General features: G+C 41.6%; 2 protein-coding genes across 5 annotated transcripts in view; one reads left to right on the plus strand and one right to left on the minus strand.

Moving 5' to 3' along the window:
- Positions 1 to 3,700, plus strand: part of ETFA (electron transfer flavoprotein subunit alpha) — a 59,872-nt gene extending 56,172 nt beyond the window's left edge. Inside the window, exon 12 of the mRNA XM_089655296.1 lies at positions 3,482 to 3,700. Within this exon, the coding sequence (XP_089511422.1) occupies positions 3,482 to 3,520 (39 nt within the window). The 3' untranslated portion in view covers positions 3,521 to 3,700. The remainder of the gene's footprint in view (positions 1 to 3,481) is intronic.
- Positions 3,701 to 4,307: 607 nt separating this feature from the next.
- TMEM266 (transmembrane protein 266) overlaps positions 4,308 to 22,515 on the minus strand; it is a 42,414-nt gene continuing 24,206 nt past the window's right edge. For all 4 annotated transcript variants that reach the window (XM_089655294.1, XM_089655292.1, XM_089655293.1 and 1 more), the window contains exons 10-11: positions 7,537 to 7,599; positions 4,308 to 5,388 (exon numbers count right to left, since the gene is read on the minus strand). In XM_089655294.1, the coding sequence (XP_089511420.1) occupies positions 4,856 to 5,388; positions 7,537 to 7,599 (596 nt within the window). In that variant the 3' untranslated portion in view covers positions 4,308 to 4,855. The remainder of the gene's footprint in view (positions 5,389 to 7,536; positions 7,600 to 22,515) is intronic.

Consider the following 22,515-nt stretch of genomic DNA (forward strand, 5'->3'; position numbering starts at 1 on the left):
ATGAGATCTGGAAGGCATATTTTGGTACTGCTAAAGGCCTGTTGTAAACTCTTTACACATGGTATTGGTATGTTACTTACCATTAGACGGGCTGTCTATTGAAACCTGCAGGTCTTGTGAATGAACTAGGAGAGTGCTCATCCAATCCATCTCAGTGTTCATTCAGAACTACACGCTGACAGCAGCAGTGGCTGATAGTAGTTGTGATCTATTCATTCAAAGGAAACTATAAATGAATTATGTGGCGGAACCCTGCATGGCCGGGCTGCTTTTAAAGGATAAGTTCTCCTTTGGGAAGATGTTAAATGTTCAACCGTTTTGAGGGAGTGAGGATATTGGAAAAACACCTTTATTTCAGAAGAGAGATGGTAGTAAAAAAAAAAACCCAAAACATCTCTTTCACAGTTCCCCTTTAAGTAAAGTCAAATACACATTTTAAGTATCCATGCATGCTTATTACAATGTTTGACTTAATATATAGATTCTTGCACAAACATAGTTGACATTAGTATTCTTTAAGGCCTATTGTCTTGTTATATTATGTAATTGGAAACTGCTTGAACGGCCATTTCCAGAAAGTTGTCATCAGTGACTGCTACTATGATTTTTCCCTTTTCCTCTTCGGCCAGTAGTGCACCCAGATATTACCATCCACTACTGGTTTAATACACTGCACTAATGATGACCAACAAGCCTGAAACATCTGTACACTGTTTGGAATAAGTAGTCCAGTTGGATGGGGGGGGATTTACTAAAACTGGAGAGTGCAAAATCTGATGCAGCTCTGCACAGAAGCCAGTCAGCTTCCAGGTTTTATTGCCAAAGCTGAAATTATGTTGAATCTGTTTTTATTCATTTCCAAAAGGAATGGCATACAAGTAGTAGGGTTTACATTGAGATTCAACCAGTAGGCAAAGTTACAGAAAAACAGGTATGAAATATCTCAGATCAGCAAAAATCCAAAGTAGAGCTTGAACATGTAGAGGTTCTTATATAAAGCACAAGCAACTTTTATGAACATGTTGATAGTTTGATGTGGTTATTAAAGAGGCAAACATAGCATGAGAGAAAAATCAGATTAACTGCTTCCCGACCGCCCAATAGCAGACACACTGCTACAGGGTGGCAGGGGTACGCAAAATCACGTATATATACACATGATTTTACATTTCCAGGTAGGTGCGCGCGCCCTGCCTGCACCGCCATTCGCAGCCATCAATCACCGGGTCCCAGCCGGTGATTACTCGCTGGTGCCCAGTGATTCACGAGCATCTCCGACAGGGAGGAGAACTGTTTGTAAACAAAACAGTTCTCCCTGTCAGCTCATGCACACTGCTTTGGATGGCTATGCACAGCACAGCCATCCAAAGAAGTGTGCTTACAGTGAAGCATACAGACAAAGCCCACAGTAAAACAGCACATAATTAACCCTTTATTCACCCCTCATGTTAACCCCTTCCTGCTCAGTGCCATTAGTACAGTGTCAATGCACTTATCACTGGGGATGTCAGTGACACCAAGTCATTTCCCCCAGAATGCCCACCGCAGTCCCGCTATAATTCGCTGATCGCCACCATTGCTATTAAAAATAAACAAAAATCACAGTATATATACCGCCATTTGTAAACGCTATAACTTTCATGTAAGCCAATTAATTGACACGTATTGGGATTTTTGTATTAGGAAAGACATGTAGCAGAATACATTTTGCCCTAAATTTGACAAAATTAGATTTTTCGAAAAGTTTTTACTGGACATAGTCAAAAAAGTCTTTATTTTTTTTTCATAGAGCAAAAAATAAAAAAATGCACAGGCGATCAAATACCACCAAAAGAAATCTCAATTCGGGGGAAAAATAGGATGTAAATTTAATTTGGGTACAGCGTTGCTTGACCATGCAATTGTTCAGTTAAAGCAACACAGCGCCGTAACGCAAAAATGGCCTGGTCAAGGAGGAGGGTAAATCCTCTGGAGGGCAAGTGGTTAAACGTATTCCAGTACTCTTGTCAGCATTATGTAGAGCATTTGAACTCCAGAACTAGTGGGTTTCTAGAGGAGTTTTTTTAGCTGTAAAAACGCTCTAATGCAGCAAACTGGCGTCTTTGGACTTTTTGACCCCCCCCCCCAAAAAAAAATCCACAAAAAAAATGCAAACGTGGGAAAACACCATTATTTGTGGCAAAACGCTAATGCAAAAGTGCTTAAAAAAAAAGTGAAACACTCACATTTTTAACGTGACTTTACACAGCTAACATTACCAGCGTTATCAAAACGCCCCGTGTGCATGGAGGCTAAAACCTGCAATGAAAGGCTCCTGTGGCCAGGAGGGAGAGACTTTCAATGCTGGATGTAAAAGGACACGGCTGTTGGATCTTAGCAGTTATACATCTGTGGAGCGGGATGCTGGGATTGTTTAACTAAGTGCAAAAGGACAAAATGAATAAGTACACTCTTTAGGAATACATACAGAAGGGCTTCTTAGTTACCTTTAACCCATCTCTCCATAACTTTTTCCAGTTCTATTGTCTTGTAGGTCCCCTTGCTCTATTGCAGTTCGCAATAAGTAGCATTATAAATGATTTTATGGCTCTGTCCACTATTCTAAAATGAGGGAAAAAGCATTTTATCTTTTTTTAATGTAATAAAAGTAATTCATTCTGGTACCTTCTATTTTAAGGAGAATGCTGCATTAGCTTTGTTTTATTTAAACACACAAAAATTGCACATATCCTGTTTTTTTTTCTTTTTAGAATGGATCACAGCTCAGTGATGTCTTATGTGTCCAGTCCTTGGTCTACTGGGGAAAGCAGGTGGCAGTGCCAGTTTTTAATGCCATTTCTGAACTGACGCCTGCTGGCTGGATCTAAGACACCACCACTTACAATGTACACCATGTAGACAATTTCCCCAATAAATTTTGTAGGAGCATATTAATTCCACCTGATGGAAACACAGATAGTGTAAATAATTCAAGGATTATTTTCTACTGAGGATCTTGAGTGGAAACAGTGGGACACCTCTATTCCCACAGCCATTTACACAGTAAACAGAAATAATCCAATAACTGCATTCTCGATGTATCAGAAGATATTTCAAATGTCTAGCTGTTTTCTGCTATTTTGCATCGGTTTATTTTTTAGTAGCTTTATTGGATACAAGATGTTCCAAATTAATGCTTGATATATAGCAAACATTTTAGTGCATATGTTCTGAATACTTCCTGGATGATGTCTTGCTCCTTCGTTTTTATTAGATCTAGTTACATGGTAGGCAACATGCTACATTAAGTCCTTGTATGTGGAACCTGAGCTTCCAATAACAAAAAAAAAAAAAAAGTATCAGATAACTTTTTTCCTTTTTCTCTGCAGTGTGTATATAGTCAGAGATTATGCATATTCAAGGAAAAGGACTGAATTCTTCACCTGTTAATGCTGAATTAAACCCCAATTCCAGTTTTAATGTTTGTGGGTTTTTTTTGTAGGCGGTGCCAGAAATGACAGAAATACTTAAGAAGAAGTAAAAGGAAGTTTCACTTGCCAAGTAATAAAAAAAAAACAGCTGCTTTAACAAATCTTTGTAATTACTGATACATACTTTACAGGATACATTATACCAAGCCTGATAATTATACTTTTTTACTGATGGTGTTTAAATGGTTTAGGAATAACAGAACTTTAATAAAAGCTGCTTGGAAAATTCACATTGTGTATGAGTTTTATATGTTAAAAATTCTGTTAAGGGGACTACACTTCCCATTTTACAGATTTAAATGGTTCTGCTCAGTTGATCCTACAAATATTTTGTAACTCTGCTCTCACACCTGTATTCAAAGTTGGTTATGTTGAATAAAGACAATGGTCCATCCCGTTCAAGCTGTAGCCCTGTACACTGTGTTTGCCAAGAAACACACCTCAATTTTTCTGGACTTATCTACACTCTCCACCCACTGTGGAAGAGAGCTCCACGTCTTTCTGCGCGAATAAAGAACCCCCTTATGCAGTTTAATCATTTTGGAGCTCAACTCTTTGATCTACAGATGAATAAAATCTAAAACAACATTTGTAAACGTCAGAATGGCTGCATTTTACAGGGAACTCTTGGCGGTCATTTCAAGAGCTTGGATTTGCTGGCAAGTACAAGGAGGTGAATGGCAACAAGGTGTCAGTACTAGAATCTCACAGTACTCATCTGAGAGCAGATAATTCAATGTTTTCCACCTTGTTGCAACATGTATACGCAAACACAATTTAGCACACCAAGTATTTTTAGGAAGATGATTGTAAAGCAAATGAACTGAGGACAAATAGTAAAAAGAAATGCACATTTATTTGTTCTTAAATTAATAATTTTATTATTTGCATTTCCAAGTACTGCCAAAATTTCATTGCATTCAAAAATATTGCAGCATTTGTAGAAAATCTGTAGTTATGGGTAAAGGAAATATATGAAAGCCATAATATTGCAATAAAACAGATGCTCCAGTAGATCAAACATCTGTGTGCAGACTATGCCCTGGGTACAGCTTCTCCAAAGTTTGGTTGTACAGTAAAAGCATGCGGTTAATGGATCAGTTCTGTAAACTCGATTATGAGGTCCGCCATAGAAGACCTATTTTGGAATTCATATCTCCTGAGAATAATGAATGGTGGCTTCCGAGGATGGTGTCTGTTCCAAATAAAGGCCACAGGGACACAGAATTCAGATCTACTTTGAGCGATATCTGGAGTAGATGCCAGTAAACCTCTCAACAATGTCAAAAATCTGGTCATGTTGCATGAAGCAGTCATAACTGTCTGTTAACTGAGAATCTACTGCTGTGTTATTCACTGAGGAGGCATGGATCTAAGGCCTTGCTTCATTTCAACTCTGCGTCTATCTTATTACTTTCTAGTAAAGGAAGATTAAGGGGAATCACTGACCTATCATGAAACATTCCAAATCCTTCACGATTTACTCTGTTGTATATGTTTATGCCTTGTCTGGGACTAGGTGTACGGAAATTTGCTGGGTTACTTAGATGTAAGCTAGTTGGATCTAGACCTTTCTGAATGAAGGAAGCATCATCAGAAAATGAAGATAAGAGTTCTTGAACAACCGCATTATTCACTGTGTGTCGGATAGTCTGCGCCAAGGGACAGTAGTCTGTGGACTCCTCCCTTGTACTGCAATCTGTGGATGAACAGAAGACCTGGCTGCTGATACTCTGTGCTAGTGTTTCAGAGCTCTCTGGAGATCTGGACACACTCACGGATGTTATGCTGCTGGAGCTGCTGGTTTGCTCCTGGCTGAATGGGACATCTGCTGAGTAGAGGTCAGATGATATGTTGGGGTGGTGGTGAACATCAATAGCAGCTGTGGTGATGATGCATGTTCCAGGAACTCCACTTTCTGTAGGGTAACACAATATGAAACATTCAAAGATACACCTTTTATATGATTCTCACTTTTTCTACACCTGCATTTTTCTCAAGATGGAAATGGCTTTAGCACCCATTCACAGATTTTTTTTTTTTTTGGTTTGTTTATTTTTTTTTCTCTCTATTGCTCAGATTCCATCAGCAAAAACCCAACCGTCATTCTTGCTTCTGAAAAATCCATAACTTTGAAGGCTCCTAGCCAATCTCTTGTACCAGCTGGATAATCTGAGTGATATGAACTGAACAGATAACTGGAATGCAACCAACATAGGACCTTCTAAGTGGACATTAAGGATCCAAAGCAAATCCAGCTTTCTAAACGCATGGGTCTGCACTTGTTGATGACATCAATTTCAAATTGGTTCTGAGATCATGCAGAATTCACTAACAGGTGAATTTAACCGGCCGTTGACCGCCTCCTGACCTGCTTAATGCAAGCAAAAACCCAACACAGGCTGTAACCAACCCAACCAGGACAGGGGCTTTTGGAGGGGACTGCAGGCTAGCCTCTTGCCTATCAGCCCTGGCCTTTGAGGGGGCTCTATTCTTTGGGTGGTGTGTGCCTGGGGGACCTTTGGCATTTTACTTCAGATTCAAGTCCATGTCTCCCAAAAACACAAACTCTGAGAAATGGAGGACCCGGGTACAGATTTGATTCCTCTGTTTTGTTTGGGTATAGAATCAACAGCCCAAACTTGCATTGATTGCTTCAACCCCCTCCTAGTCTCAGAGACTCAAAGCAGAAAATTATAATCGGTTTAAAACAACCTGATGATGGAGTCTTCTGCTGTTCTGTGTAATCTGTTTATTAAGGTGTTCTGAGTTTACTTATAATGTATACCTGTGTTTGCCTATTCTGTGTAGGTGTGACGTGCCTTTCTTTCTCCCATTGTATAATTGCCCCATTGTGTGCCTCCTAGGTGTGAATTCTCATCTTTAACTGAGTAACCTATTGTTTCTGTTTGTAATCCTCCTGGAGATTCCTACAGGGTGTGATTAGTCTTGTGTCAACTTTACCTCATTACCTAACCATTTTGAGATGTTAACCCCAATGTCTAATTATTTTTCTTTTACAAAGAAGTTTATTGTAGAATAGAGAACATCAGAGAATCAGTCAAAAATGTCTAATTATTTTTTATTGTTCATGTGAGGACTAACCCGATTTTTGAAGTGTATAAAAACCTGTATTACTTTTTAATAAAGTTATTCCTTTGGTTTTACCTCAACATCGTGTCTGTGTATGATGCTTGGGATAAAGGGCTGGCATTTGCTAATCAGTCACTGGAAGGGTTTGGGAGGAAGGGGGCATGGTTTGGCAGAGGCACCCAGGCAAGGTGCCAGGCAGTCCATCACAAAAGGCCCTTATTCTCCTTTCCCATTTCATGGGACTGTCTTGTAATAAGAGTAATACAGAAACTGCCATTGTTGATTTTCTGCAAAAAAGCTGCCTGTCATACCAATACTTCTAGATTACAAGAAAGCATCAACATGAAAAGGAGGGCTGAGTAACACTGACTTTTGCTGATCTGGAACAGATATGCATATCAGTAATCAGATGGTACTTAAGCCAATGGTTTATTAAGTTGACCAAGAAACTAACATTTTTGGATAGAAGGCAGCAATGGAAGTCTGTATTTGTCTCACAATATGTTTCCAAATAAAACCCCCCCCCATCTATAATATGTTTATATACAAATACTGCTCTCTTTGATATACTCCCAGAATGTTATTGGTTTAACATTACAGGAATGTTTAACCCCTTCACGCCAGCCGCATGCAAACGTGCGGCCTCCCGGCCTATGGGCATAGACCCCGAGCGGCCGCACATTTGCGTTCATGTAACAAACATATGTTCTGACAGCGTGCGCCCTGCGCGCTCCCACCACACATCACATGTGTGGTACTCACGGAAAGGTCCCGGTCCACTCTTTCAATCAGGACCTTTCCCGATCATGTGACCGGCCGTGACGTCACGGCATCCACATGACACTAAGCCCCGTCCACCTCCCCGCGCAGGACGATCCGGCGTGAAGGGGTTAATGAATCACCAGGATATATATATTTGTTTGAAAATAGAAATACATGTATATATGTTTAGCATACAAGTCTGTATACTTACCACTGCTGGGCTCATTATAATACTGTGTTATATAATTATTCATGTCATCCTTTGTAATTACCTCTGTAAAATAGAATGCAAAAGTCTAGATTAGCAAACTAAAAAGGGGTAACATATCCGTTACAAGCAATCTATGCTATTTATAAACAAAAAATAATTGCCTAATGGAATAAGGCTTCACTGGTATAGGGTGTGCAGTTGAAACCCTCTACTGACCTTGGTGCCTAACCCCTACCCTGGGAGGCTACCTAGAGAATTTTCTCCCACTGTTACATGACTAAATAACATGTTACCAATATAATAACATTTAAAAAAAAATGTGAAAACTGAGTGTTTAGAGCTCCACTGTGTGAAGAAACAAAGTTACACTGAATAAATTATTCTATTATACAGTTGTTTTGCAATGCCACACCACACATTGTATATCTCAACAATAAAATAAATTCCAAGAAGATGGAAACAGGATTTTTATACGTGCCAAAAAATCCTTTGAGTGACACAATTAAGTCTTCCACCCTCAGTGTCTAATCCTCCTGTAGGCAACATTATAACCTGACCAGCACAAAACCTGCAAGCCAGCTTGGGAAAACTCTGCTACAAAACAGAGGCATGCTGCTAGTGGGCAAAGTAGTACTAACAACATAAGAGTGGTGAGATCTGTGTCTGTCAATGAACTCCAAGAAATGGAATTTACAATGGGTACAAAATTGCAAACTTCTTTCTTGTCCATTGAAAGACTTTCTTTGTTGGAACCTTCAAAAAGCAGTCTACTGGAGGAATGGGTAATGCCGCAAGCAAATCTCTAACAGACACAAGAAAACATCAGTAAAATGGGAACTGCCTACAGGGAAATTTCCTTTTGGTGAACTGAAACCAGACAGGGATGGACAATGTCCTAGTTGAGGTGAAAGGAAGAAACTACCTTAAGCAAGAAGAAAGTCCTGGGACTCCATACCACCTTGTCTCTATGCAAAACCAGAAAGAGGTTCCTAGCCGGGTAAAGCTGCTAGTTTAGATAATTTTCTCACAGTGATGATGGCTACAAGGAATATTAGCTTGTGGGTGAGAGAGAAATGTCTCTAATGGATTCAAGATGGTGGTTTCTAAAGAGCACAGAGAACCAGAAGGAATGAAAGGCCAGGGTTCCCTGAAACAGAATTGAAAGGGAAGAAACCTGACCTTTGATAGTGCTGAGAGCCAAACCCAGCTGCAGAAAGATAAGGATTTGTACCAAGGAAAAATTCCTAAAGTGGAAGCCCCAGGACTCACACCAAAGGAAGTAAGCCTTCCACGTCCAATTATAGATCTTATGGGATATAACCTTCCTATCCTTTAGCACTATAGGAATTACAGGTTCAGGGAAGCTCCGTCTCTTAAAACCTGGTCTTCAACAGCCATGGTGTTAAAGCCAGCAACTGCTAAGCAGGATGGTAAAAATTGGTCCTTGAGACAAAGATTCTGATGAGGTGCCTAATGATGAGCTCATGGAGCATCCCCCAGGAGTCTTACCAGGTCAGCATACCACATCTTTCTGGGGCAGTCTGGAGCAATAAAGATCACCAGAATGCCCTCCATCTTAATCCTGTGAAGCAGACAAGAAAGAAAAAGGTATAGATAAAAAAAGTGTACTGATCCTATGCAGCCACCACAGCATCCAATGCTTTTGCTAGAGTATTCCTTTATCTTGAGACAAACCTGTCCAATTTGTTGTGGAACTCTTGGTCTCCAGGTTCAACATCTTGTGCTCCACCGCTGGGACAAAAGGTCCAGAAACAGCTCTAGGTGTACAGACCTCTTCCCAGGTCCAAATGCTGTCAGCTGAGGAAATCTGCTTACCAATTGCCTAAACCTGGAATATACATTATGGATAAAGCAGGAGCGTGAAGTTCTGCTCAGGGCAGTATCCAATCTCTCTTGTTGTGCGCTGAGACTTCTGGCTCATTCTTGATGGTTGATGTACACCACTGCTGCAGCATCGTCTAACTGAATCCAGATCAAATGACCTTACAGCAAAATAGTTCCGACACTGCAGAGTCAGCTAAACTGCTCAAGGTTCCAGAATGTTGATCAGGAGATAAGACTCTGACCTCCAAGAGGGTGCTCAGGACCCCTTCTAAGCTTCCAAAATGTTCCAAACAACCAGGGTTTCAGTACCAATTTCATAACCCTTATTAGGGTTTCCACATTTTGTCATATTACAATCAAAAACATAAATTTATTTTATAGGGATTTTATGTGATAGACCAACACAAAGTGGCACATAATTGTGAAGTGGAAGGAAAATGATAAAATGGTTTCCAAAATTTATTTTACAAATAAATATCTGAAAAGTATGGCGTGCATTTGTATTCAGCCCCCCTGAGTCAATACTTTGTAGAGCCACCTTTCGCCTCAATTATAGCTGCAAGTCTTTTTGGGTACACATCTACCAGCTTTGCACATCTAGAAGAGTTACATTTTTGCCCATTCTATATAAGATTGGATGGAGAGCATCTGTGAACAGCAATTTTCAAGTCTTGCCACAGATTCTCAGTTGGATTTAGGTCTGGACTTTGACTTGTTCAATTGCTTGGTAACACAAGTTGCTAATCAGCCAATCACATGGCAGCAACTCAGTGCATTTAGGCATCTAGACATGATGAAGATTACTTGCTGAAGTTCAAACAGAGCATCAGAAAGGGGATGTAAGTGACTTTCAACGTAGTATGATTGTTGGTGCCAGACAGGCTGGTCAAAGTATTTCAAAAACTGCTAATCTAGTGGGATTGTCATGCACAGCCATTTCTAGGGTTTACTGAGAATGATCAGAAAAAGAGAAAATATCCAGTGAGCGGCAGTTGCATGGATGAACATGCCTTGTTGATCTTAAAGGAGAATGGGCAGACTGGTTCAAGGTGATAGAGATTTTGGTTCATATTGACATGAGTTACTGTTGCCTTTCTAAGGAATGTTTCCAACACCTTGTTTTATCTATACCAGGAAGAATTAAAGCAGTTCTGAAGGCAAAAGGAGATCCAACCCGGTACAAGCAAGGTGTACCTAATAAAGCTGTGAGTGTGTGTATTATATATATTAAACACACACACAGCTCAGCATAAATGAGTACATCCCAACAGATTTACTGGAAAACCTTAACTTTCCTTTCAGAATCAACATTTCCTATGGGACACTATGCTACAAAATACTCCTACAAATGTGGGCCATTGATTGCAAACTATATTTGTTAATTTGCACATACAAAAAAGTATTTTTCCTAACAAATACATTCAGGACCATGTTGCAAAAATGAATACACCCCAATGAAAGTCTTAGGAGCAAAGCTAAAATTTTAGACAACAAAGTCCTAAATAACAAGAATTCATCTACAGGAGAGTCTAATTATTCATTAAACAGGTGTCCAGCAGACAGTCGATTATAAAAGGGCATTACTTAAAAAAAAAAAAAAAAAAAACCCTTCTCCTTTCATGGTGTGAGCAATGGCACCACATGGAAGAGAAGTGTCACAAGGCCTGAGAAAGAAAATAATTTCTTTCTTCTCTTGGATGGCTGGAAGTGACCAAAGTAATTGGGCGCAATTCACTAAAGCTTATCGCATGAGTTAAGTCAGTCACATGACCACATATCGCATGTGATACTGAAAATGTCAATTCACTATTGCTAGTATTTTACCAAAAATAGCAAAAACACTCAGTAAATACTGCATAAAAAGACCTTACAGTCAATTCACAAAAGGAATTAAATGCATGCGTTAATTAAGTAGTGGTCCAGGCATGTGGTATGCACTCTGTCAGTACTGTCATGGTTGTTAAGGAATGGGTGGCCACAGAGTCCTTAACAACCTATGAGTCATCAGCTGTCAGCTGGGTTCCCCACTGACAGCAGAATGTAAAAAAACAAAAATTGCCGGCAATTAAAAAATAAGTGTACCCCCCCCCCATTCATACCAAGCCGAACTGGGCTGGTATGGGTTCTGAGGGGAACCCGCACGGCAAAATAAAATTAAAAAAAAAAAATGGCGTGGGAGTCCCCCCCCCCCCCCAGTCTCACGTCTGACGTCACTTCAGACTTTCTCAAGACCCATGACAAAAAAGTCGGAAGTGACAAAACGCGTCAGAGACGTGACGTCGGGTGTAAAACCGGAAGGAGCGGCACGGCCATCTTGGATATTGAAGTTCAGTCATACGAACTGTGGGAAAGGATGGACGCTGTTTTTTGCTAAATGTAAGCTACAATAAAATTGCGCTTTTTTCTTATATACTCCACTGAGCATTGTCTTCTCTGCCCTTTTGAGGAGCGGGGAAGTCCGGATTGAGCACCTCAGGAAGGGGGAGTTATGAATTACCCTGGAGGATTGTAATGCCTTGTTTAACTGAAAGAGGGTAATGGTATTTCATCCTGCAAGAGTGGTGGCACTATTTGGGTTGATGCACATGATCACAATCTGTTTAATGTAGAATACCTTGGAATGGTTGTGAATTTTATTATGAGGGTAATGGTGTTTAATTATGTTAGAGTGTTGACACTGTTGTGGATTTTGCACATATCACAAAGTTGAAGTGTGTTAATTTTTTCTCACGAGTGTGGGGTTAAGAGGAGTCACTTTAATTATCACGAGTGGTCCTGCTCATTTTGTTTTTTAAAAGATAATGCACTATATTTAGCTTCCTTTTTTTGAGGTATCGTGGATTGGAAACAACGTATTAGATTTGGTTTAACGTTTTGAAAGATCAGTGTGTGGACTTTTTGATGGACCTTTATACACTCATATGATATAGTTTTTACTATTAATTGTATTAGTTATATTTAGGGGTAGGGGTTAAAAGACTGTAGAAAAGGATATATTTATTTACACTGCAAAAGCAACCCAGGCTTTGAAGGAAAAGAAGTGGAATATTCTGCAATGGCCGAGTCAATCATCTGATCTCAACCTAATTAGGCATGCATTTCACTTGGTTAAGGCAAAACTAAAGGCAGACCCACAAACAAAGAACAACTAAAAACAGCTGCAGTTAGAGCCTGGCAAAGCATCAAAGCATTACCAGTCTTTGGTAATGTAGATGGGTTCCAGACTTCAGGCAGTCATTGTCAGTAAAAAATTCTCAGAAGAATATTAAAAATGAACATTTTATTTATGGTTATATTAATTTGTCCAATTACATTTGAGCCCCTGAAAATGGAGGGACTGTGTATAAAAATGGTTGAAGTTCCTAAAATTTGCACTTGATATTTATGTTCAACCCCTTGAATTAAAGCTGAAAGTCTGCACTTCAAATTCATTTGGATTTATTTTTTCGTGTTAATTTATTCTGGTGGCGCACAGAGCCAAAAGTATGAAAATTGTGCCCGTGTCCATACAGTTTGGTATGGACCTAACTGTAAATCTATCCAATTTCTTGTTAAAGAGAAAAGCTAGCAGACCTACATCTGACATCCCCCAATGCAGACATATGTCCAGGGGACACATCTTTACCATTACACCAGGTGCATATATCTGATGGGAAAATCTGCCTGCCAGTTTCCACCCCAGAAAGGTTCACTGTTGAGATCGTTGGAACCCAATGAAGACCTACAGAGTGACAAAACATTATGACAAATTTCCACTGTAAGAGGAAAAAAAAAATCTGCCTGCTGACAATGCTGGTGACAGAATCCACCTTGACAAACACAACACTCTGAAGGATGTAACAGAATCACCTTTCCCAGAGACCAATTGGATTTGCCCCATATTCTGCATTTTTCCTGTTACAAGGCACTTGAGTGGAATTAAGCAAATGGGACCACTCTGAAAGTGGACACCATCAATCTCAGCACCCACACAGCTCCTCAGAGGATTGAAGCCACGATTGAAGTTGTTCGAACCTGAGTTTCGTCAACTTCTCCAGGGGGAAGGAAAATGTTGGCTTGTTAATACTGATAACTATGCCCCCCTAACATTTATTTTACTATAGTGCAAGCAATGTATAGCCTACATGAAAGTAGCAGCTATGAATTTAGAAGCAGTGCAGCATTGTTGCCACACCATTACAGGATTCTACATTATGGGGACTTCATGGTATTTGTAGAACTTCGCAGGGGGAGCAGGGGGAGTAAGAAAACTGAAAGTACCCATTGTAACGGAACCGACCCAGACTGCGCTTAAGTACTTCCGTTAGAATACCGCTTCCCAGTCCAAACACAGACAACAGACACCACAGCCGACCATACAAGACTAGACAACACTAGTCTTGAAGTAAACCAGGAGGTAGACTACTTTATTTGAACCCAGATACAAGATATATAAACTCAGGGGACAATCCCCCCTCCCTGCATACTGACACAGGGCGGGGCAATCTACATTTAGTAACAAGAGACACACAGGTATACAAACTTCACACCAGCAGACAGTCCCATCAGGAGGGAGGGCTGCTGGAGACACCACCCCACTAAGCTAATACACATAAACACATACATTGCAGAATAGTTTGCTCCCAAGCCAGACAAACAATAGAACAATGGGATCCAGCTACATAACATTAATCAATCAACAACCCCCACCTATCTCTTAAACATGTCTACACAGTCTGAGACAAAGCCCACACAATATTAGGACAGATCACCCTGTACCCCTAACAGGCACAGGGTGAGTTACACATAAGAGGGATATGGGGAGCTGAGACAGGGGTCTCCCCACCTCTCCAAAGTGAGCTGGGTTCCATGGGCCCCCACCCAAAGTGACTCCTGTCACACCCATGCACTTAAAATGATGTGCTACCACACATATGTTGTTAATCTGAAGTCACAGTTTTACTTTAAGGCTCTACAGCTTCTGTTTTAGTCCCAGTTTTGCAAGCTAAGGGTGAATGACCTGAAAAAAAAATGCCACAGGAGCTCAGATTTTTCAGACTTTCAATGACTGCATGCTTGTTGTGCAGGCCAGTGACTACAAATGTAGTAAAGCCAGGGCCAAGAAGGCAGTCCAAAAGTTTTCATGTAAAACTGAACTCCAATCAGCATTACCATTTTAGTTTCAGGTTTCAAGGTATTTCTCTATTAAATTAACATTTTAGGAGAGTAAATAGTTACCTTTTAAATACTATTTTATGACAGCACAGATTTTAGGTGTATATTATTATGTTACTGCCAAGATGCTACCACATGGTCAGCACAGATTCCCTCAGCCATGACATACTCTTCAATATGAAAAAGACTGATAAAACCTCATGATGGAAGAAACAGTAAAAAAAAAATTGTAATCGTTTATTATTAAGTATTCCCTATGTACCATATAAGGAATATTGCATCTTGAACAGAGAACCCCTTAAGTTTTCCCTGAACTGGGTCACTGAGAGGAGCAAGAAATCATTACAGTTACTGTGAGTCAGGAATTTCATGTTGGTAAAAAGCATCATCTATGCCTGTGGTTTATCAGATTTAAGTGCTTGGATGTTTCAAGAGCCGGGTACTGGTAACACAGTGTTACCCTCTGTGCTTGTGGTTTATCAGCTGTAAATGCTGTTGTGTTTCAGGAATGTTCTCGCTTCCCAGCGAGCCATATATCCCACACTCCTCTGGGAGCCACCGATGGCTCTCTACAGCACTCTGCGGTTTACAGGTGAAACAAACAGATGTTTTCCGTTCAACATTTTCTCCACTTTATATGACCCAAACCGCCGACTAACTTCTCTGCATCCTGAAGACAATCAAAGTTGACAATGAGACGGAACAAGTCTGCTCTCCTGGTCTGGACTGGGTTTTAAAAGCTTTTTTGGCCGTGTTGAGGCTGAATTGCCTGCAGTCAGGGGAGGGCTGCGAGCTAATGTGAGAGTTTAGAATGAGCATGAGTGTAGCTGTGGGCTGTCAGACACTAAGAAGCATACACGGCAGCACAGCTATCTGCTGTTCAATCTTTTCATCTATAATTCACACTCCCTGACACACGACCTCACAAAGCTATGTACAGTCCAACCCTTTCATCACACCAAAAGCCGATTATCTTTGCAGGTTATCATTTTATGTATATATGTGAGAAATTTTAAAAGGAGGAAGGGAAAAATGATATACACATCACAACCATTTTAACATTACATTGCCAAAAGGTTGCCACAAATTTATAACCTTGTTTTATTACCGATTAATCACTAAAATCAACATGAGTTTACAAGATATGCCATTAAAAAAAAAGACCTAAATACCTAGGATGCGGCTCATAACAAATTTCGTTTTTTAGGTTTACTCTCCCCAATAAAAGATTTCAGTTTGTTTTTCAGTTGAGTTGTACAGTTTATAGGTCACATTAAAGGTGGACAAAGTTCTGAAATGATTTATCTTTGTCTCATTTTATTACTTCACAGAAACCTGACATTTTCACAGGGGTGTGTAGACTTTTTATATCCACTGTATATTTAACCATTTTCCGCCCGCCCTATGGCCAAATGGCGGGCGGCAAATGTCATCAGCGTTCCGGGTGGACGCCATATGGCGTCCTCCCGCACATGCGCAGATTGCGCTCCTGCAGAGCGGTGCAGCAGAGCGATCTGTCACCGGCCGTGTCCGATGACAGATCTGAGTATCGGCCTCGTTGCCGGTACCATGTGACCTGCTGTGACCAATCACAGCAGGTCACATGACAGTTGTAAACAATGGATGGCTTCATTCATGCCATCCATTGTATACTAGTGTCTAGCTGTGAATGGTCATGCACATGTCATGTGATTAGCTGTTGCCAAATCACAGCTAAGCAGGAAAAAAAAAAAAAAAACCCTGAATGAATCGATGTCATTCAGGTAAATGCTTGCTTATAGCAAAGTAATTCTAAGTAATTCAAAGTAATTCTAGCAAATTGTGTAAAAAAAAAATACTGATCACTTCCCCAAAGTAGTACAATGTTACTATGGTAACATTGTACTACTTTGGTCATAGTGAAATATGAAATAAAAATCTTAAAAAAAATTAAAAAATTATATATATATATATATATATATATATATATATATATATATATATATATATATATATATTTTTCATACTGTCACCAGTCAGTGTCCCTGATCGCCGCCATGCCAGTTATATGATGATGCTGTACTGCACTGGTGACAATATGTAAAAAAAAAAAAAAATAGTGAAACAAATTTTTTTTAATTTTTTCATTTTCCGAAAAATTATGACAAAAAAAATACAACTTCAAAAAACTCGCCATGCCTCTTATGAAGTACGTCGGACTGTCTGCTTTGCAAAAAGGGGTCATTTGGGGGATATCTGTACTGTTCTGACATTCTTGGACCTCAAGAAATTAGATTGGCTGTCAGTACTTCAGGATTGATCAATATTCAGATCTATACCATAGTTTGTGAACTCTATAACTTTCCTACAAACTAAAAAATACATCGTAATTTGGGTTATTTTCACCAAAGACATGTAGCAGAATACATCTCGGCCTAAATTTATGAAGAACAATTATTTATTTGCAAACTTTTATAACAGAAACAAAGAAAAACTTTTTTTTTCAAAATTTTTGGTCTTTTTTTGTTAATTTAGCAAAAAATAAAAACCCCAGCGGTGATTAAATACCACCAAAAGAAAGCTCTAGTTGTGTGAAGAAAATGATAAAATTTTAGTTTGGGTACAGTGTTGTATGACTGCGCAATTGTCATTAAAAGTGCGAGAGCGCTGAAACCTGAAAACTGGCCTGGACAGGAGTAAAATTGCCCGGTATTGAATTGGTTAAAGGACAAACAAGGTTTTTTTTTTATATTGCCTTGCAAACATATTTTTGTTACTGAAGATTAAATGTAATAAGGGGGAAAAACAGACAATTTTACTTTTTTTTTTAAATCTCTCAGGTTGCTTTAAAGGCTGTTTCACTCTGCTGTGCTACGGTTTGGTCACAGTCTGGGTGCAGCACAGTGTACCCGCAGTTTTCATGAAGGTTACCTGCGGTTTCCCATAGACTTCTATCATCTCCTGTGTTTTGGATGCACTTTCGCAAATCGCATCAATGATGCAGCATGTAGGACTTTTGGTGCGCTTTCAGAAAATGTGCCAAAAACTTGGGACATTGGAGAAGTCTATAGTAAACCACAGGTAACCCACACAAAAAAAACCAAAAAACAAAATGCGGGTACACTACGCTGCACCTATGTTGTGTCCAAACTGTAGAGCAGCAGTGTGAAAGAGGCCTGACAGCATCTGTCATCTGCATTGGAAATTTGTACCTTTGGTCTGGAAATGAAAGAAACATAATAGATACAAGAGTAACAATATTCTTTTGTAGGTCTCGGTTTCACACCTGAGCTGTGTTGGTAAACACTGAGGCCCATTTACATCTGGGGTTTCTGGATCTCAGCTAGAATCGCTGTGATTCTGCCAGCGATCTCAAAATGCACTGCAATAGTGGCAAAAGCACCACGTGTGTTCAGGTGCCATTTGTTTTTAATAGCACCTAAAGTGCTGCAGTTCTGCTGCTATTGTTGCACAATAAATTGAGCTGTAATTGCAGCAAACCACATTTTGTGAAGCTTGCCGCACAAAAAGGAGTAGGAGCTTCTTTTGAGTGACAAGCTTCACGTAATTGCAGCTAAATTTATAGCGAGATAATCACAGCAGAACCGCATTCAGGTGCCATTAAAAATAAATCGCACCTGAACACACTTGGTGCGTTTTGCCACTATTGCAGTGTGTGTTGAAATCACAGGCATAATCACAGTGATTCTGCCTGAGATCCCAAAACTCCAGATATGAATGAGGCCCGTGTCATACGGTTCTATCAGCAGCAGCTGTTCGTAATGGTGTATTTTTACAGCAACTCATAGCGTAGTTTTAAAAGCTGAGGGGGGGGGGGGGGGGCAGCAGAAGGGTAGAAGGATTGGGAGTACTACACATGTCCTGTACTGAAGAATTTGTTTGGGCATGTGTAGCATGATCTGTGTCCTCAACTAGTTAATAAAAATCAAAACATGCTTAATAAATAAAACAGTGCAAGGAGCAAAGCACTAACTGCAACATGTAGTACCATGGCAACCAATCAGAATCCACCTTGTAAAAGTCTTGCCTCTGTACAGTGAACTCTGATTGGATACTACAGATAACTGTACATAGCGCTGTGCTGCTTGCACTATGTATGAAATAAGGCCCAAAACATGAGGAGCAATGATGAGGCAGTGGTACTAAAGAGATCTGGGCATTGACAGGAAAAGTGAAAACTGGAGCTTTTTTTACTGGTGTGAATATGGCTTCCTGTCACATGGGAGGTTGGGGCTGTGAGAAGATGCTCAGTGCAGTGGTGTATTTTGGTTTTGTGCTGCCCTAGGCAAGACTAAAATCGGGCACCCCCGCATCTAAATTTGTCCCACCCCTTCCTGTTTAAGACCCACCCCTTCCTATTTAGGCTCCACCTCTTCCTATTAGAGCTCCACCCACTGACAACGATGGGTCACTATTCCTTCCACTGACAACAACGACGGTGCCCCGTCGTTGGGGGTCGGTGGGGGGAGGACGAGTGCCCCGTCGGTGGGGGGAGGACGAGTGCCCCGTCGGTGGGGGGAGGACGAGTGCCCCGTCGGTGGGGGGAGGACGAGTGCCCCGTCGTTGGGGGTCGGTAGGGGGAGGACGAGTGCTCCGTCGTTGGGGGTCGGTGGGGGGAGGACGAGTGCCCCGTCGTTGGGGGTCGGTGGGGGGAGGACGAGTGCCCCGTCGTTGGGGGGAGGACGAGTGCCCCGTCGTTGGGGGTCGGTGGGGGGAGGACGAGTGCCCCGTCGTTGGGGGTCGGTGGGGGGAGGACGAGTGCCCCGTCGTTGGGGGTCGGTGGGGGGAGGACGAGTGCCCCGTCGTTGGGGGTCGGTGGGGGGAGGAATAGTGCCCCGTCGTTGGGGGTCGGTGGGGGGAGGAATAGTGCCCCATCGTTGGGATCGGTGGGGGGAGGAATAGTGCCCCATCGTTGGTATCAGTGACACCAATGATGGGGCACTATTCCTCCTGCTGACACCAATGATACTTACCTTGCTGACCCCTGCTCCAGCCTGGGCTCGCTTCCTCCCTCTCCCATCCACAGCCAGCATACCTGGCTGCAGCAGCACCATCTGCACGGCCCAGACACTTTACAGTCAGCTGTCTTCCTTCTCCGGCCACCTTCCGCTTCACTCGCTCCAGCTGCTCCCTCACTAGATCTTCTTTGATCTTCGTGCTGCTGCTCGACGACTCCTCTTCAAGCTTCGCCTCCTCTCCAGTGATTGGCTGCCTGTGTGCCTTTCCTGAGCTACAGTTCCCAGCGGCCAATCACCAGCGAGGAGGCGGAGCTTGCAGAGGGAGGGACAAGCTGCTATAGGCTGTTGAGTGATCCCAGGGGTGTGGCCAGATGACAGGGGCGGCATGTCATCCCGCCCACACATCGCAATCCAGGGAAATGACACCGGACCCGCTGACCGGACAACCTCTTTACCCCTCCTCCAGCAGTGCTTCGTGGACCGGATTGACATGGGACTGGGACACAGAGTCGCGGACCCAGGTAAGACACAGCAGCCTGCCCCTGTACTTACTGTCCCTTCCGTGGGAAGGGGGGGGGGGGCGGTGCCGCCGTGCCGCCCCCCTAAAAAGTGCCGCCCTAGGCAAACGCCTTGTTTACCTCGCGGCAAATACACCCCTGGCTCAGTGCACAATCAATGTTTGTATAGAAAAGGTTCAGTTGGTTAAGGAGTAAAGCAAGACTGCATCTCGCATACTTGATCTCGATCTGTATGAAGCATACATTATGAGAGAAGCTAGGTTAAAAAATAATAAACTTGGGTTCAAAATGCAAAGGTTGTGAACAACCTCTGGTGTGACCATGACACCAGATTTATAACAGAAAATGAGGAATAATTCACAGCACCCTTCAAAAAATTTCCCAATGGTTCAAAACATGTTTTGTATTTTACTATATGTATGCAAAAGCTGGAACTTGAAGAAGCAGCACATGGACAGCATTGCTAGTTCTGAATTTCTTACGAATAACATGTACATGTATAAAAGCAAAATAATTTAGGTCTTAGCTTTTGCTTGAGGTCCAGAATACACCCATAAACCATCATACAAATCCATAGCTCCAGTGAAGACTGGCCTCCCTTCTATATGGACAACCTGAGTGCTGGCCATTGTAGTCTTTCTCCACTCTCAATTAAAAATAGGAAAGAATGTCGGCTGCTCTCCACTTAGCTCCTCTTACAGTACTTTTTATAATCATTTTGAACGTGTACATCTACAGATGAGCTTTGCCGGTTAAATATTATAAATGTACATAAAGATTGAATGGAATCACAAGTAAGCAAACATAATGTACAACAAACATAGTATTGAGTTCCAGCAGAAACAGTCAGGAATTGTGTCAGTAACTAGGATGAAACGACCACAGTGACAGTTGGAAGGAGGGGGGATGGTAGGAAAAAATAAAAATAAATCAGGGGGGGGATTATTAGGGCCATGAGGGATGGGGTAAGAGAAGGAGGGAGGGGCAGTGGACAGAATTGCTAACCCAACTATAAAACGCAGCAGTTCTTGGTCAAAACCCGCCAGAAGGTAGCGTGAGGTCCATGATCTCCAGACTGCCTGGTATTTTTTGACCTCATGCATTAGATGTTCTTGGATCTATTCATGCAGCTGAATAGTGTTAATTCTAGATCTCACGTCTCACTCGGGGACAAAGTGGGGCAATGCCATGCTTTAGCGATTGTTCACAGTACATCAGCAATTTAAAAGGTATGCTTGTTTATTCTGGGTGGCTTAAAGTGGTTGTAAAGGTTCAAGGTTTTTTTATCTTCATGCATTGTATCTTATGCCACCAAGTGTGAAGAAACGAGCCAATCTGTCCACAGTTGTGGAAACACTGAGCAGAGTGTTCCAGAGATATAGTGAACCATTCTAGTGGGGGCAAGGTACCACCTATTGATAACTTTATAGTTAGTTTCCTCTGGCTGTACATTTGTGGAGATTGGTGGCGTCTCAAATCTAAGCCCAGGCTTGGGCATCCAATTCTGTGTCTAGATCCATCACCCACTTTTCAGTGTACAAGGGTGGCTGCTGGGACAGGGTGTTAGAAGCTGCAAGTAGGGGAAGAGATCATACCAAGGGCATGTGGGTCAGAGGCACATTTAGACTCTAGGAAAGGAGCATCCTGGGACCCACAGGGTATCGGATGTTAGTTTGTAGAAAGTGTATAAAAAAAAAAAAAAAGTTTGTTGTGGGGGGGGGGGGGGGGGGGGGAGTTCTTTTTCTTGCTGTAACTGAGCAAAGGATTTAACCCCTTACAGTATTTTTTTTATTAGTCAATGGTTTGACTGCATACAGTAATGTCTCCACCCAAAAACCAGCCTATTCTTGATGCGTTTCATCACTCCTACCTTGCTCACAAAGATATGGGAATCAATTCATTGATAATTAAAAATGCAAGAGGCACTAAGTGGAGTGTGGCTGACATTCTTTCATATTTTTCATGAACTATTATATTTGGAAACAATAAAATATAACTAGATTCCCAGGAAAACCCATTTAGTTGGTAAAGGTTGAATGCAGAAGAAAATGTGAAAGGTCCAACAATATGCACTGGCACAATCACATCTGTGAATAAACCACTACACTGAGATAGTTATAGTGATACTAAAGGCAATTAAAAAAAATAAATGAAAAACGTGTCATTCTTACCTGCTCTGTGCAATGGTTTTGCACAGAGCAGCCCCGATTCTCCTCTTCTTGGGTCCCCCGGTAGCGCTCCTGGCCCCTCCAAGCAGCTTGATATGGGGGCACCCGAGCAAGCATGCTCCTGAGCTGCTGCCCCAATGCGTCCATTCACACACGGAGTCACCCCTCTCTCCTCATTAGCTCGCTGGCTGTGACTGACAGCAGCGGGAGCCATTGGTTCCCGCTGCTGTCTCAGACAATGAGGAGAGGGAGTCTCAGGACAGCCGAGACTCCAGTGCACATCGCTGGATCGAGAGGGGACTTAGGCGAGTATTGGGGGGGCTGCTGCACACAGAA

The sequence above is a fragment of the Staurois parvus genome, unplaced genomic scaffold (assembly GCF_062004578.1).
Source record: "Staurois parvus isolate SC_StPar_1 unplaced genomic scaffold, SC_StPar_1.0 ptg000832l, whole genome shotgun sequence".
Lineage (NCBI taxonomy): Eukaryota > Metazoa > Chordata > Amphibia > Anura > Ranidae > Staurois > Staurois parvus.